This window comes from Eschscholzia californica, unplaced genomic scaffold, assembly GCF_041429995.1.
Source record: "Eschscholzia californica isolate CP2 unplaced genomic scaffold, dmEscCali1.0.p SCAF_1, whole genome shotgun sequence".
Taxonomy (NCBI): domain Eukaryota; kingdom Viridiplantae; phylum Streptophyta; class Magnoliopsida; order Ranunculales; family Papaveraceae; genus Eschscholzia; species Eschscholzia californica.
The window spans coordinates 3,798,776-3,814,241 of NW_028238198.1; the positions used below are offsets into that span (position 1 = coordinate 3,798,776).

Sequence of the window (15,466 nt, forward strand, 5' to 3'; positions counted from 1 at the left end):
TGTTTATATTCATGACAAGGTACCATAAAAGAACTATGCAAGGAAATGAGCTAAGGAGACCCTAGAAGAGTCAAAAGCACTTAAAAGAATCTAAGAAAAGGTCCTTAAAGTCTAAGAGCAAAAGGGAGCAAGTAAGGAGATAAAGACTCACCAAGGGTATTATGGTCATTTGCATCTAAGAGGGTCAAAATATAATTTGAGAAAGTCTATGAAGTCTTTGGAACATGATTATCACTTTGGTGAAGACAAGAGATGAAAAGCATAAGAAATGAGCAAGTTAGGAGACAAGGGCAAAATTGTCATTTGCACCCTTTGGTCAAGTTAGAGAGCCCATTATTCAAGTTAAAATGAAATGGAGTCATTGAATGAGTCAAAATAACTTGAAGAAGTCAAGCTAGACAATGGAGTGACTATAACTACTAAGGAAGGGCAAAGTGGTCTTTTGGGGGTAGGAAATAGAAATTAATGCCCTAACTTGGTCTCTAGACTTCATCTTCTTGCTTATGTGCTGAACTTTAGAGAGAGAAAATGATAATGGAGGCTAGGGTTCATGGAGATTTAAAGATCTAGAGAGGGAAAACAAGAAGAAATCAAAAGGAAGTGAAACAAAGAAGGTAGAGAAGGTGAAGAATGGGTTGGCTATGCTTTGGTGCTCTTGGCCATGGCTACCCAGCTCGGCCAGCAGCTTTTTCAGCCCATTAATGGCGTGGGAAAGCTTGTTTTGCATAGGGTTTGATCGTCCAAACACCCCTCTTGCTTCCCTTGAATTCCTTTGTTTGTATCTTCTTCTTCTTTTGATTTCTAAGGTTTTTTAAGCTATTCTTAAGGTTGTATTGAGTTATTTGAACTTGCTTGTGATGAATTTTAGAGAGATAAAGTACTTAATATGAGTGATTCATGTTATTATGCTTTGATTTGATTATCTTTATGAATAACTACTCTCATTCTTGATTCAAAGTTTATAAATAGTCCTTCTAAAGCTTGATTACTAGTTGTTCTTGCTACATACACCCTAGAGAGAGAGAGAAATTAAAATAAAGTGAGTATGATTATGGATTTTATGGTGTTTATAATGTTAATCACACTCTCAATTGTGCTTGAATTCAAGAATTTCTCCATGTCTAGCTAAACCTCTTGTTGAGGATTATGATGAAATCTTGATATGTTTATTTATTTGTTTGTTTGATTAGATTAGTATGTTTGATATCTCTATCATGTTAGGTTAGTCGGTTAAACTTGTTTCATGTCTTATGTCAAGCATATGTCATATAGTTACTTGTTAATCGATCTTTCCGATCTAGACTCGATGTTAATGGAATATGATGACCCTTTGACTAGTTATGACCATTAGGTATATCTAGCACTTAGAGCATCTAATTTAGAGTCGAGAAGACTCAAACTTGAGAATCGACCCAAACAAGCATCTACGCAAATATATCTCGATGGATTCCCGAATCCTTAACCTCCCTCATATTTAGAATAAAACCCTAGCCTCCCAAGAATCTTTAGTTAATAGTTCAAGTTTACTTATTTCTCTTCTATTTCTTTCTTGTCAATGCCTAATTAAAACCCCCCCTCTTTACTTTATTTGTTTCTATTTTTTTGTCTAAGTTAGCCTTTGACATCTAAATCGGTGGATAAGATCCTTCGATATCTGAGTTACCAACCTATCCTTGGATCGACCCCGGCTTTACCGGGTTACTACTTGATACCTCCGCTTGGGTGTGCAACCTTTCGGGTGCATCAAGTTTTTGGCGCCGCTGCCGGGGATAGGTCTAGTAGTTTGAATATCGTTTGTCGTGTTGTTCATTAGTTTGGTGTTATTTGTTTACTTAGACGTTTTCTTTGTTTATTTCCATAGTTTCTTCTTAATTTTTTTGATTTTCTCTAAGGTACTCATCCAAGGAGCTTTAAAGGACGAAAGTTAACAAGTTTGGGGATATAAAGGGAGACACAAGAAAAGGGAAAAGGATCAAATTATGGTAACAAACACCACCTCTAGTATCGTTCCCTAACCTTTAACTATTTGAGCGGCTTAAGTGCATTTGCATCTTGTCTATTATTGATAGTAGTAGTTGAATTGAACACTTGTGATTGCTTGCATTTTGCTTTAATTGTGCTTCAATGGATGTTTATGGGAATGATAGTTGGAATGATGGGTGTGAGGTTCATCGACCGCTTAGAAGTCTTAGAGACTACCTTGAACCTAACATGGCTAGCATACCTTCATGCATCATATTTCCGAGTAATGAGTGTGATTTAGACATAGACCCTGAGATTATTCCATTACTTCCTATATTTCGAGGCCTAGAGAATGAAGATCCATATTTTCATTTGAGAGAGTTCGATGAGATTTGCTCGATACTCCCAATCAATGGAGTACTTGAGGAAGTCGTTAAGCTCAAACTATTTCCATTATCATTAAAAGAAAAGTCAAAGATATGGTTTCATTCTCTAAGGCCTAGGACTATAAGAAGTTGGGATGAGATGACTAGGGCGTTTTTGAAAAAGTTTTTCCCAATCCATCGAACCAACACCTTAAGAAGAGAAATTATGAATTTTGAGCAACACAAAGAGGAGACCTTCTTTGGGTGTTGGGAGAGATTTAAAGACCTCCTTCTCGCATGTCCACATCATAACTATGAAATATGGAGGGTCATCGGGTTCTTTTACGATGGCTTGACCTCCAAAATGAAACACTTCGTGGAAGTGATGTGCAACGGAGGGTTTATGAGTAAAAATCCTAATGAGGCTTGGGAGTATCTCGACCTCTTAACGGAGAAGACCCAAGATTGGGACACACCCGTTAAGAGTGACGGAGATAGAGCCGAAGGAAACCATTACTCAAAAGGAGGCATATGCTTTTTAAAGGAGAACAGGGAAGTAGAAGATAAAATTGCCTACATGGCTCGGAAAGAATTTATAGATATGCATGATGGTGATTTAGCGATTGATAGTGTCTGTAGCATTTGTGCAAGTCGAGAACACTTAGCGAGTAAATGCCCTACTATTTCTCTTTGTCGAGATGTCTCGCTAGGATGCACAAATGTCGTAAACACTCATATGAAGCCCGTAGGTTCGAGGAGTGATGTCTTTACCAATGATTATGAGAATCTTCAAGAGCCCTTAGTTAGTTCTTATGCGTCTCATCATGAGAGGACTCTTGAAGATGTTTCGAAATCATTTTGTGAGGCAGAAACTCAGATTAGCCAAAACACCTTGCACGCCCTTAAAGAGATGGAGGAAAAATTGAAAGACATCGAGAAAAGGGTTTCACAACCGCAAACTCCAACAGATCTCAAGGGTATAGGTGAGGGTAATACACCTAGTGCTAATGTTAAGTCCAACTTCATTCTTGGAAGTGATGAAATGATTAGATTGGATACTCCTATGAAGGTAGACATACCCGAGGATCGTACAAATTCTGAGAGAGGAGATGGACATAACGAGGTTTTAAAGTCGAAATCTGAGTCTGAACTAGTTGATGAACTTCATTCCGCTTTTCATAAACAATTGTTCCTTACTCGTGATATGAATTTGCTTGCATTGATAGTTAAGAGGGACAATACTACTAGTGCTCAGGAGAATCATAATGACATGACTAGTTTTTTACCTGAGACCTTTGTAGCTAGTAAAGATGGACGAGATGTGGATGCCCTCTTGAGCGGGGGTATAGATTTCCCTAAGGACACATATGATATCGAGACAAGAATAATGTTTAAAGGATTGGTTGAACCCTCACTTAAGGAAACTTCTGACTTAGTCTTAAGCCTTATGGGCAACCCCTTAGGTTTTAGTTCGACATCTCAACCAATATCTCATACATATGTAGATCCTTTTAGTGAAATGCATGTTTTCCCTGTTAGTATATCAAACTTTGTTGCATTGTCATCATCCAAGTTTGGGGATTACCTTTTATTTTTTACCGTCTCACTTATGTACCAATGCCATTACATTGTTGTGAGACGGTTCTTACCGGTTACATCTTTTCTTTGGGAAGACCCTCAAACCTTTCGTCTTTTGTTATATGATTGGTTGGTCTATTGAGGTGGGACCTTGATGTTTGTGGGTAGCATCTCTGAAAACCCTCCACGAGACAAAACTCGTGCTATCGTGCATACGAGAGACTCAAAGGCTAGTTGCATAGCTTGATGCAATCGAGTGATCCTGCGTGAGTGGTCATTTTTATATAGTCATGCTTATGTTTCATTCTTATGCTATTTCTTGATGTGTTAGGAGTGTCTCGCTTTGTATACTTTTGAGACGTGGTTCGTTCCAAGTTTGGGGATGGCGGTTGATGAGACATGAAAATGTCCCATCTGAATCTCTTAATTTGGGTTAGTTAGTCCAGCTCGAGCGGTTACTCTGATGAATTATTTGATTTTCTTTCTCAGGTCTCATTTACGGAGTTCGATGCGAAAACTTCGTGATAAAGACATACTTGAGGGGCATTTTGGTCATTTTAATGACAAGGGTATTCTGGTCAATATTAGTTCTCATGTGAAACTAGACTCCAAGACGAACTCGTGGGCGAAGACGGAAGTCAAATCGGAGCCCGAACAAGGAAAATAGAGTAAGTCAAAGTTGAGTCAAAATAAGTTGACCAAATGCCCGACATATGGTGGTCAGTGACACGTGGCGAACAATCTGGCGGTGAGGGACAAATTCTTGGTACACTGGTGGGCAGTTGGGATATTTCGGGAATCAGTCCAAGCGCTGATTCAGTGCATTGCTACGCATTATACTCCCATGGTCCCGGGAAAATCCAGTGATCCCTAGGCGACACGCAAGAACAAATCTGTCTGACGGCCTTCACACTTTGATGCAGTTTAACCCGATACACCGCTATGCACCAAATCTTCTCACACGGCTTGATCCCAAAATTTTGGGAAAAATCTTTCCTTTCCTCTCACTCTCTCAACCACTCTCTTATAACCGAGAAGAGAAGGAAGGAAAGAAAGATACTGGGAGAGAGAAGAAAGGAAAGAGAGAAGAAAGGAAAGAAAGAAAGAAGGAAAGAGGGCTGTTGAAGATGGATTGGGGATCAATCCGAGTATGGAAAGAAGATTAGAGATGATTTCCTCACAAGATAGAAAGAGGGATTTCGATGGTTCTTCTTCTATATAGAGTGACAGAGAGTTTAGTAGAGGGCATCTCGGTTGGGGGGTCAAAGATCAACATCTCTCCACGGCTGAGAAGAGGAGCTCGGCCATTAACAGTCAAAAACCCGAGAGCTCGGTTTTGGAGGGGACGGTTATAGCATCATCTTCTCGACTGGGGGGTCTTCCTCTAGTAGCTCAACCAAAACTGAATATATTAGAGAGAGTGATGTAGAGAACACTCGGTTTTGAGCAGAAATCATTATCTCTCGGCTGAGAATTAAGAAGACATTACACCATTATCATCTCAATCTGTTTTTTTTCTTTTATTCTTTTTTTTGTTCCTTCTTCTTGGTGAGAGAGAGGGAGATTACAGAAAGAGAGAAAGAAATTGTAGAGAGAGAGAGATTGTAGAGAGAGAGAGAGAGAAATTACAGAAAGAAGTTGTTCTCGGATTGATTTTGTTATTCTTCTTATTCTTACTTTACTGTTTGTATTAGTGAGAAAGAGAAAACATAAAGAGCAACTAGAGAAAGATAAAAACAGAAAGTTAGAGAGAGAAAGAGAGTTGAAGAAGGTGAGAAAATAATTTTCTCACAGGGAAACCGTTTCCGGGAAGACGAGAAATTCGTTTTCCCTGAGGGTCTGTTTGGCAGAATTTTGGGAAAACAGAAGGAAAATCTTTCCCTAAGGCCCTGTTTGGTTCTGAAATAGCGAAAAAGTTAAGTTTTCTTCTCCCGCTCTTTACTTTATTTTCCAATTTCTTTTATTTAATGTCCATGAGTAACTAATTCTCTATCTAGGGTTTTAGATGAAGTTCTTCATAAGTAATTTTATCGATACGATTTATTAATATTTTTATTGCTTTTCATGATAAAATCTTCCGGATTTTTAGACCATTCATGGACTAGAATCTGAGTTATATAAAGAATTTGTTATTTAATTAAATCATAATGAATCATTGTTAGAATTATTATAAGGACGGATTCGACAACCTTAGGTTTCTCCCCCATTTCCTGAATTCCTTGTATCATTTGTAATTATTTTCTTTTCGTAAATTTATTTTTAATATTTTATTCATTTCAAAACCAAAACCAAATCATTTTAAAATCCTATTACTTCCTAGTTTTAGAATAGATTCAACTAGTCTCTGAGGAACGAACCGGTCTTACCGGAACTATTACTTGACGCCCGTATAGTTGCGGGTGGTGACTTATTTAGGAAACTTTCTAGGCCCATCAAGTTTTTGGCGCCGCTGCCGGGGACTATGTTTTAAATTTATTCTAATTTTGGAAAGTTTTTATTTTTGGTAAGTTTTGAATTTTGGATACTTTGACTTGCTTCTCTGTTTTTGGTGTGCAGAACACTAAGGAGCTGAAGAGGAGGCGCAACAAGGAGGAGAACCTCAAAAGAAGAAATTTACTGTTTTTATTTTTATTTTTTTGTATTTATTTTGGTGAGAGAGAGACTTAGACTTTTTAGTACTTTCTTTTGTTTTGACCCTAAATTGGAGGGCTTTTATAAATTGTAACCGAAAATCCAACGAAGCCTCGGGTTCGAACACTTGAGGGAAGAGTGGCCCGGTCGTCTACAAAGGTCATCGCCCGTCTTGAACGGGAGGTAATTTCTCTGACCACCCACGAATCCCCTGTTAGTGGGTACTTTTCATAAGATCTTCGTAGTGCTTCCTCGGTTTTCGTGTTAAAAAAAAATAAAAAAAAATGGACCAATAGAAAGGAATCAAGTGTAGTTTTTGCAAGTGTCAATTCCCATCTTGTGATCGTGCCTGACCATCATGGCGCATTTTTCTAATGGTTGGATGTACCCTGTTGATGATGATGACCTTGATCTAAAGGGACCCGTCATCAACCGAACTGATATAACCTTAAGAGAATACCAACAGTTGCGTAAAGACTGGCTTAACCAACGTGGTACGACTCTAAGAGATTATCAACGACTTAACGAGGGAAATAGGCTAGTTGAGCCTAACCGAACTGGTATGACCCTAGGAGAGTACCAACAGATGTGTAGAGACGAGCCTAACCGACCGGGTATGACATTTGGGGATTATCAACGAATGTCTAGAAACAAGCCTATTAGTGAGTGGAGTAAACCAGAACCTGATCGATCTCGTATGACATTAGGAGAACACCGACAAATGTATAGAGATGGTCAAAATAGTGATGGATATGGTCCGACATCAAATATATATGAGAGACCTTATAGTCCACACTATTCTGAGACCAATGACTTTAGAGGCAGGTATGATCCTAATATGTACGGTGGGAGTTTTTATCAAGAGTCTTCTTTTAATTACACTAGTGAGCCTTATTATGAGGAGACTCTTGAAGATAGATCTCGATCAGAGTCCAAGAGTCGTCTTATTGAGATGATGTCACAATTTGCGACTCAAACGACGCAGGAGATTGAGTCCTTGACTCAACAGGTAAAGATGCTTAAGTCACAGTTGTTCGCCGACGAGGAAGGGGTTTCACCACCCCAAACTCAGGAAGGTACTAGGTACGATGACGAGGTTAATACGTCTAACCCTAGTACTAAGTTAAATGTCGATGAATTTACTGATAATATCCTAGAGCCTGAAAGGTCTGATGACCTTGTTGTCTTGCTTCCTCCACCTATGTCGCCTCACCATGATAGGGCTACACTAGACGTTGATATCCAGGATGATGGCTCTATGAGCAAGTTTGGGAATGACACTATTCTGAACTTTCCGACATTTGACACTTGTAAGGAGTCAGTCTTAGATGAAATCTTAGGAAGGCATGACACTATAAATGAATGCGAGGCCGCAGATGTCTTTGAGGACATTAATGACGCTAGAGACATGTTGGATAGTTTGTCAGACTGTTTACCTAAGGAAACCATGGACCTTGACGTGGTCCCCGAACATATTGCCTTACCCTTAGAGTCTAGTTTGACCTTTCACATGGTCTCAGACTCGGTTGTTGATCCCTTTTGGGACACTTCAGATGTCTCCTCGAGAACGTCTATGGAAATAGTGGATATTCTATCCACTAAACTTGCAGATAACTTTCTGCCTTCGACGGATATATTGGCCCTTCATTGTTATGTCGATCCTTTCGATAACTTTCTAGACATTGGTCCTAGCATTTATAGTTACTTAGTGGGCTGTGCATCCACTAAGTTTGGGGATTGCCCCTCTTCTTTGATAATCTCACATGCACTCTCTGCAATTCACAAAAATGTGAGACTATCGTTTACTGAAAAATTTGTGTTCTGGGTGGACTCACAGATGTATCGAATATTGGTTTATAGTTAATCACATATCTGTAATCCAGTAGGTTAAATCTTTTCTATTTTTTTGAATCATCTGTTTCGTCTGGCTGAAGACGTTAAACTTAGCGCTTTCTGGGAGGCAACCCACGCTTAGGACTTCTGAATCAGGTAATATCTTTCCCTTCACCCTGTTATTTTTTTTGCATAGTCTTCAGAACATTGAGGACAATGTTCGGTTTAAGTTTGGGGATAGGGGAATGAATTTTTGCTAAGTCCTTATTTCAAAAATTCAAAAGGGTTCAAAATTTTTCAAAATTTTAAATTTTTGGACTGAAAATGTGAGTCTAGTTGTTTTTTCTTGTTAATGGTCATAGAGTCTAGCTGGTTGTACTATACTTTTGCTAAAGGTTTTTCCACGAATTTCGAGTCTTGAAGTTGTCTGTGCACTAGCCATGTGAGCGTTAGATAGGTGAAGAGTTGACTTTTCTGAGAGAACTTAATCGATCATTAGCGGAGACTTAACCTATGTGAGATTCTGAGCCTTTCTTGTTGTTTTGAGTGATCTCTTCTGAGCTAATTCCGAGTAGAGTGAAGAGCTACTCAACCTCGCAATGTTTAAACGAACTCATTTGATCTCCTGAGTTCAAATTTTACAACCACTAGGGATGTCATCAGGAAGTGAACCTTTCCCTTGTAGTCTGGAAACTTGAAAACAGTGTCAACTAGAGGAAGATAGAAATCCATTTGTTAGAACCCTGAGAATAAGGCATGAAGCAAAATGAAGAGAATTTTACCCAAGGAAAGAATAATGTGAAGAAAGTCCTATTTGTGTTTGATTACCAGAGAAGTACCAAGAAAAAGAAAAAAAAAAAAAAAAAAAAAAAAAAAAAAAAAAAGAGAAAAAGAGAAAAAAAGAAAAAGAAAAAAGAAAATAGAAATAGAAAAAAAAAGAAAGTGTTTGTTTAGTTGTTTTTGTTGATCCCTTGAAGTAGTTCTTGAAGATTTGAAGACGTCGAGTTCTCAGGAGTTCTAGTCATATCATCACTAGTGTCTATCGACCTCTAGGAAGCATTGTTAAAAAGTATATCAGGTGAGAAGAGTTGGTAAGCTTCCCCATTCCATATTAGTGGTTGTTTCCTTTCTATGAGATCAGTCGTTCACCAAACTTTTAGTCCATCTTTTGTAATGTGTTGAGTTTCTGTCACACTCATACTCTCACATTGAGTGAACCATTTCTGAGTGACTTAAATTTTTGAGTGTATGACCATGAGGCAGTAGTCGAGGCGAAATGTATTGAGAGGGTAATCAAAGTCTTGTCTGTTCTAAACCGAAATGATATTCATATTGGCTGGTCACGTGCACTTCGAGTCTTGATTACTAGTGAAGAGATTTTTAGCGTTTGTATGGTTTGATTGACTTAGATTTCATTTCTATTAACTTTCGAAAGTCTACCGGATAAACAGTTTTAGTCCACATCATATTTAGACCCTTCTGCATTTTTGAAATTTTTGAATTTTGTCGGTATATTCACTGGAAACCCTCACGAGACAAAACTCGTCCTCTAGGGTAATTTAGAGGTTTAACGGCTTGTTGCACGTGCTAAGTGCAATCGTGATTCCCTACGAAAGTGGTGAGGTAAGTTTAGTTTTATTTTTCTGTTTTGCTCGAGGACTAGCAAAATCTAAGTTTGGGGATGTTTGATGAGACATGAAAATGTCCCATCTGAATCTCTTAATTTGGGTTAGTTAGTCCAGCTCGAGCGGTTACTCTGATGAATTATTTGATTTTCTTTCTCAGGTCTCATTTACGGAGTTCGATGCGAAAACTTCGTGATAAAGACATACTTGAGGGGCATTTTGGTCATTTTAATGACAAGGGTATTCTGGTCAATATTAGTTCTCATGTGAAACTAGACTCCAAGACGAACTCGTGGGCGAAGACGGAAGTCAAATCGGAGCCCGAACAAGGAAAATAGAGTAAGTCAAAGTTGAGTCAAAATAAGTTGACCAAATGCCCGACATATGGTGGTCAGTGACACGTGGCGAACAATCTGGCAGTGAGGGACAAATTCTTGGTACACTGGTGGGCAGTTGGGATATTTCGGGAATCAGTCCAAGCGCTGATTCAGTGCATTGCTACGCATTATACTCCCATGGTCCCGGGAAAATCCATTGATCCCTAGGCGACACGCAAGAACAAATCTGTCTGACGGCCTTCACACTTTGATGCAGTTTAACCCGATACACCGCTATGCACCAAATCTTCTCACACGGCTTGATCCCAAAATCTTGGGAAAAATCTTTCCTTTCCTCTCACTCTCTCAACCACTCTCTTATAACCGAGAAGAGAAGGAAGGAAAGAAAGATACTGGGAGAGAGAAGAAAGGAAAGAGAGAAGAAAGGAAAGAAAGAAAGAAGGAAAGAGGGCTGTTGAAGATGGATTGGGGATCAATCCGAGTATGGAAAGAAGATTAGAGATGATTTTCTCACAAGATAGAAAGAGGGATTTCGATGGTTCTTCTTCTATATAGAGTGACAGAGAGTTTAGTAGAGGGCATCTCGGTTGGGGGGTCAAAGATCAACATCTCTCCAGGGCTGAGAAGAGGAGCTCGGCCATTAACAGTCAAAAACCCGAGAGCTCGGTTTTGGAGGGGACGGTTATAGCATCATCTTCTCGACTGGGGGGTCTTCCTCTAGTAGCTCAACCAAAACTGAATATATTAGAGAGAGTGATGTAGAGAACACTCGGTTTTGAGCAGAAATCATTATCTCTCGGCTGAGAATTAAGAAGACATTACACCATTATCATCTCAATCTGTTTTTTTTCTTTTATTCTTTTTTTTGTTCCTTCTTCTTGGTGAGAGAGAGGGAGATTACAGAAAGAGAGAAAGAAATTGTAGAGAGAGAGAGATTGTAGAGAGAGAGAGAGAGAAATTACAGAAAGAAGTTGTTCTCGGATTGATTTTGTTATTCTTCTTATTCTTACTTTACTGTTTGTATTAGTGAGAAAGAGAAAACATAAAGAGCAACTAGAGAAAGATAAAAACAGAAAGTTAGAGAGAGAGAAAGAGAGTTGAAGAAGGTGAGAAAATAATTTTCTCACAGGGAAACCGTTTCCGGTAAGACGAGAAATTCGTTTTCCCTAAGGGTCTGTTTGGCAGAATTTTGGGAAAACAGAAGGAAAATCTTTCCCTAAGGCCCTGTTTGATTCTGAAATAGCGAAAAAGTTAAGTTTTCTTCTCCCTCTCTTTACTTTATTTTCCAATTTCTTTTATTTAATGTCCATGAGTAACTAATTCTCTATCTAGGGTTTTAGATGAAGTTCTTCATAAGTAATTTTATCGATATGATTTATTAATGTTTTTATTGCTTTTCATGATAAAATCTTCCGGATTTTTAGACCATTCATGGACTAGAATCTGAGTTATATAAAGAATTTGTTAATTAATTAAATCATAATGAATCATTGTTAGAATTATTATAAGGACGGATTCGACAACCTTAGGTTTCTCCCCCATTTCCTGAATTCCTTGTATCATTTGTAATTATTTTCTTTTCGTAAATTTATTTTTAATATTTTATTCATTTCAAAACCAAAACCAAATCATTTTAAAATCCTATTACTTCCTAGTTTTAGAATAGATTCAACTAGTCTCTGAGGAACGAACCGGTCTTACCGGAACTATTACTTGACGCCCGTATACTTGCGGGCGGTGACCTATTTAGGAAACTTTCTAGGCCCATCAGTGGTGGATTTATTATCAACTTGGAACTCGAATACATAAGTCTTGGTAGTAGCACTCTTTATCTCCTCCGGCTATGGTAATATCCTTCCACTCTTCTCTTTAACATATTATACCTCTTATCTTTTGGTGAGTATATGCTTATAACATTGAGGACAATGTTAGTTTTAAGTTTGGGGATGGGGATATGACATTTTGGCCTCATGACCTTGGATTTCAAAAGATTAGAGAGTTCAAAAATTCGACCAAATTTGAAAATTTTTTGGGTAGATTTGGTATGACTCTAGTGGTATTCTTAAGTATGTTGATGCATGTGTGTCTTTCTCGATAAATCTTATGCATGCTCTTAGTCTTTTCATGAATGTTAAGTCCTTTAGTGTTCGTGTGCTATCATGTGAGTATCATCTTAAGGAAGAAGGAACACTTCTAAGTGACCTAAAATAGTCATTAGTGGAGACTTAAACCCATGTGAGATATCTGAGCCTTTCTATTGCTTTTGAGTGTACTCTTCCGCGCTAACTCCGAGTAGAATGAAGAGCTACTCAATTTCGCAACTTCCCAAAGAGCTTAGACGATCTCATGAGCTCAACTTCCTTAGCCACTAGGAATGACATCAGGATAGCGAATAAACCTTACTCTTGTAGTCCATGAAACCCGATAATAGTGTCAACTTTAGGGAAACAGATACTCCACCATCCATTCATCATACTACTCCCGAGAATGAAGACATGAAAAGTAAAGAAGAAATAATGTGAAAGCAAAGTGTGAAAGTAAAAGTGATTTGTTGAGAATACTAGTTTGTACTTTTGTGTTTGGTGTTTGGTTATGTGTGTAAAAAAGTGAAAAGAAAAAGAAAAAAGAAAAGAAAAAAAAAAAGAAAAAGAAAAAAGAAAAATAAAAAGAAAGAAAGTTGTTTTTGTGTAAAAGTTCATGTGAACTTTTGAGTGTTTATGTAAGTGTTTGGAATAAATAAAGTATTCAATGCAAAAAGTCAAGTTAAAGGTGGTTTGAGTGTTCTTTTATCATTGAAGGCGTCGACATTCTCGGGATTTCATCATCTTCCATTCCATCACTTGTATCCGTTTACCTTTAGGAGGCATTATTAGAGGGTAGAGTGGGTGAGAAGGGTGAGTGAGCTTCCCCATTCCGTTAGTGGTTATTTTCATTCCTAAGAGATCATTTCATTTTAGAACTTGATATCCTCATTTAATTTTTGTATATGTTGAGTTTACTTTATTCCATGCTCACATATGAGAGTAAACCATTATAATTCGTTTTTGAGTGATTTCATGTTTAAGAGCGTATAACCGTGAGGCCAAAGTCGAGGCAAAATGTGCTATGATAGGAAACAAGGTTTTGTTACTTTAGACTTGGATGATGCTCATGATGATGGAATACTTGCATTTGAGTATAAAACTATTAGTGAGGAGACTCTTAGCATGCTTTTGTATTTATCGGTTTGATTCATATGTTTGACATATTTAAATCTCTCACTTGTTGATCATCACCTTATTTGCATCGATAGTTGAGCTCTTATATCCCTTGGAAATTTAGAACTTTGTGGGTGTATTCACTAGAAACCCTCACGAGACAAAACTCGTCCTTTAGGGGTAACCTAAGGGTTTAAAGGCTTGTTGCATAGGCTAAATGCAACCGGGATTCCTCCGAAAGTGAGTTAGATTTTTTGCTTTGTTGTGTAATTTTCTATTGTTTGCTTGAGGACAAGCAAAGCCTAAGTTTGGGGATGTTTGATGTGATGTGAAAACATCACATTTAGGTCACTTAACTTAGATGAATTAGTCCATTTTATGCTTCAATTCTAATAAGATATGTTTATATTCTTGACAAGGTACCATAAAAGAACTATGCAAGGAAATGAGCTAAGGAGACCCTAGAAGAGTCAAAAGCACTTAAAAGAATCTAAGAAAAGGTCCTTAAAGTCTAAGAGCAAAAGGGAGCAAGTAAGGAGATAAAGACTCACCAAGGGTATTATGGTCATTTGCATCTAAGAGGGTCAAAATATAATTTGAGAAAGTCTATGAAGTCTTTGGAACATGATTATCACTTTGGTGAAGACAAGAGATGAAAAGCATAAGAAATGAGCAAGTTAGGAGACAAGGGCAAAATTGTCATTTGCACCCTTTGGTCAAGTTAGAGAGCCCATTATTCAAGTTAAAATGAAATGGAGTCATTGAATGAGTCAAAATAACTTGAAGAAGTCAAGCTAGACAATGGAGTGACTATAACTACTAAGGAAGGGCAAAGTGGTCTTTTGGGGGTAGGAAATAGAAATTAATGCCCTAACTTGGTCTCTAGACTTCATCTTCTTGCTTATGTGCTGAACTTTAGAGAGAGAAAATGATAATGGAGGCTAGGGTTCATGGAGATTTAAAGATCTAGAGAGGGAAAACAAGAAGAAATCAAAAGGAAGTGAAACAAAGAAGGTAGAGAAGGTGAAGAATGGGTTGGCTATGCTTTGGTGCTCTTGGCCATGGCTACCCAGCTCGGCCAGCAGCTTTTTCAGCCCATTAATGGCGTGGGAAAGCTTGTTTTGCATAGGGTTTGATCGTCCAAACACCCCTCTTGCTTCCCTTGAATTCCTTTGTTTGTATCTTCTTCTTCTTTTGATTTCTAAGGTTTTTTAAGCTATTCTTAAGGTTGTATTGAGTTATTTGAACTTGCTTGTGATGAATTTTAGAGAGATAAAGTACTTAATATGAGTGATTCATGTTATTATGCTTTGATTTGATTATCTTTATGAATAACTACTCTCATTCTTGATTCAAAGTTTATAAATAGTCCTTCTAAAGCTTGATTACTAGTTGTTCTTGCTACATACACTCTAGAGAGAGAGAGAAATTAAAATAAAGTGAGTATGATTATGGATTTTATGGTGTTTATAATGTTAATCACACTCTCAATTGTGCTTGAATTCAAGAATTTCTCCATGTCTAGCTAAACCTCTTGTTGAAGATTATGATGAAATCTTGATATGTTTATTTATTTGTTTGTTTGATTAGATTAGTATGTTTGATATCTCTATCATGTTAGGTTAGTCGGTTAAACTTGTTTCATGTCTTATGTCAAGCATATGTCATATAGTTACTTGTTAATCGATCTTTCCGATCTAGACTCGATGTTAATGGAATATGATGACCCTTTGACTAGTTATGACCATTAGGTATATCTAGCACTTAGAGCATCTAATTTAGAGTCGAGAAGACTCAAACTTGAGAATCGACCCAAACAAGCATCTACGCAAATATATCTCGATGGATTCCCGAATCCTTAACCTCTCTCATATTTAGAATAAAACCCTAGCCTCCCAAGAATCTTTAGTTAATAGTTCAAGTTTACTTATTTCTCT

At 37.7% G+C, this 15,466-nt stretch overlaps 1 protein-coding gene across 3 annotated transcripts; it reads left to right on the plus strand.

Moving 5' to 3' along the window:
* Positions 1-354: 354 nt before the first annotated feature.
* Positions 355-14,886, plus strand: LOC147563349 (uncharacterized). 3 transcript variants are annotated; one of them, XR_015223835.1, is made up of 3 exons: positions 492-1,982; positions 4,237-4,293; positions 12,104-14,886. XR_015223835.1 is itself a non-coding variant. In XM_086636871.1 (3 exons), exons 1-2 carry the CDS (start codon positions 2,125-2,127, stop codon positions 4,045-4,047), a joined length of 1,722 nt encoding a protein of 573 aa, XP_086492997.1. In that variant the 5' UTR covers positions 492-2,124; the 3' UTR covers positions 4,048-4,293; positions 12,104-12,976. The 3 variants fall into 3 exon arrangements, 2 of the variants coding, with proteins under 2 accessions (XP_086492989.1, XP_086492997.1); XM_086636871.1 differs by having other exon boundaries at positions 492-3,631; positions 3,833-4,293; positions 12,104-12,976; XM_086636863.1 differs by having other exon boundaries at positions 355-4,293; positions 12,104-13,803.
* The last annotated feature ends 580 nt before the right edge of the window (positions 14,887-15,466 follow it).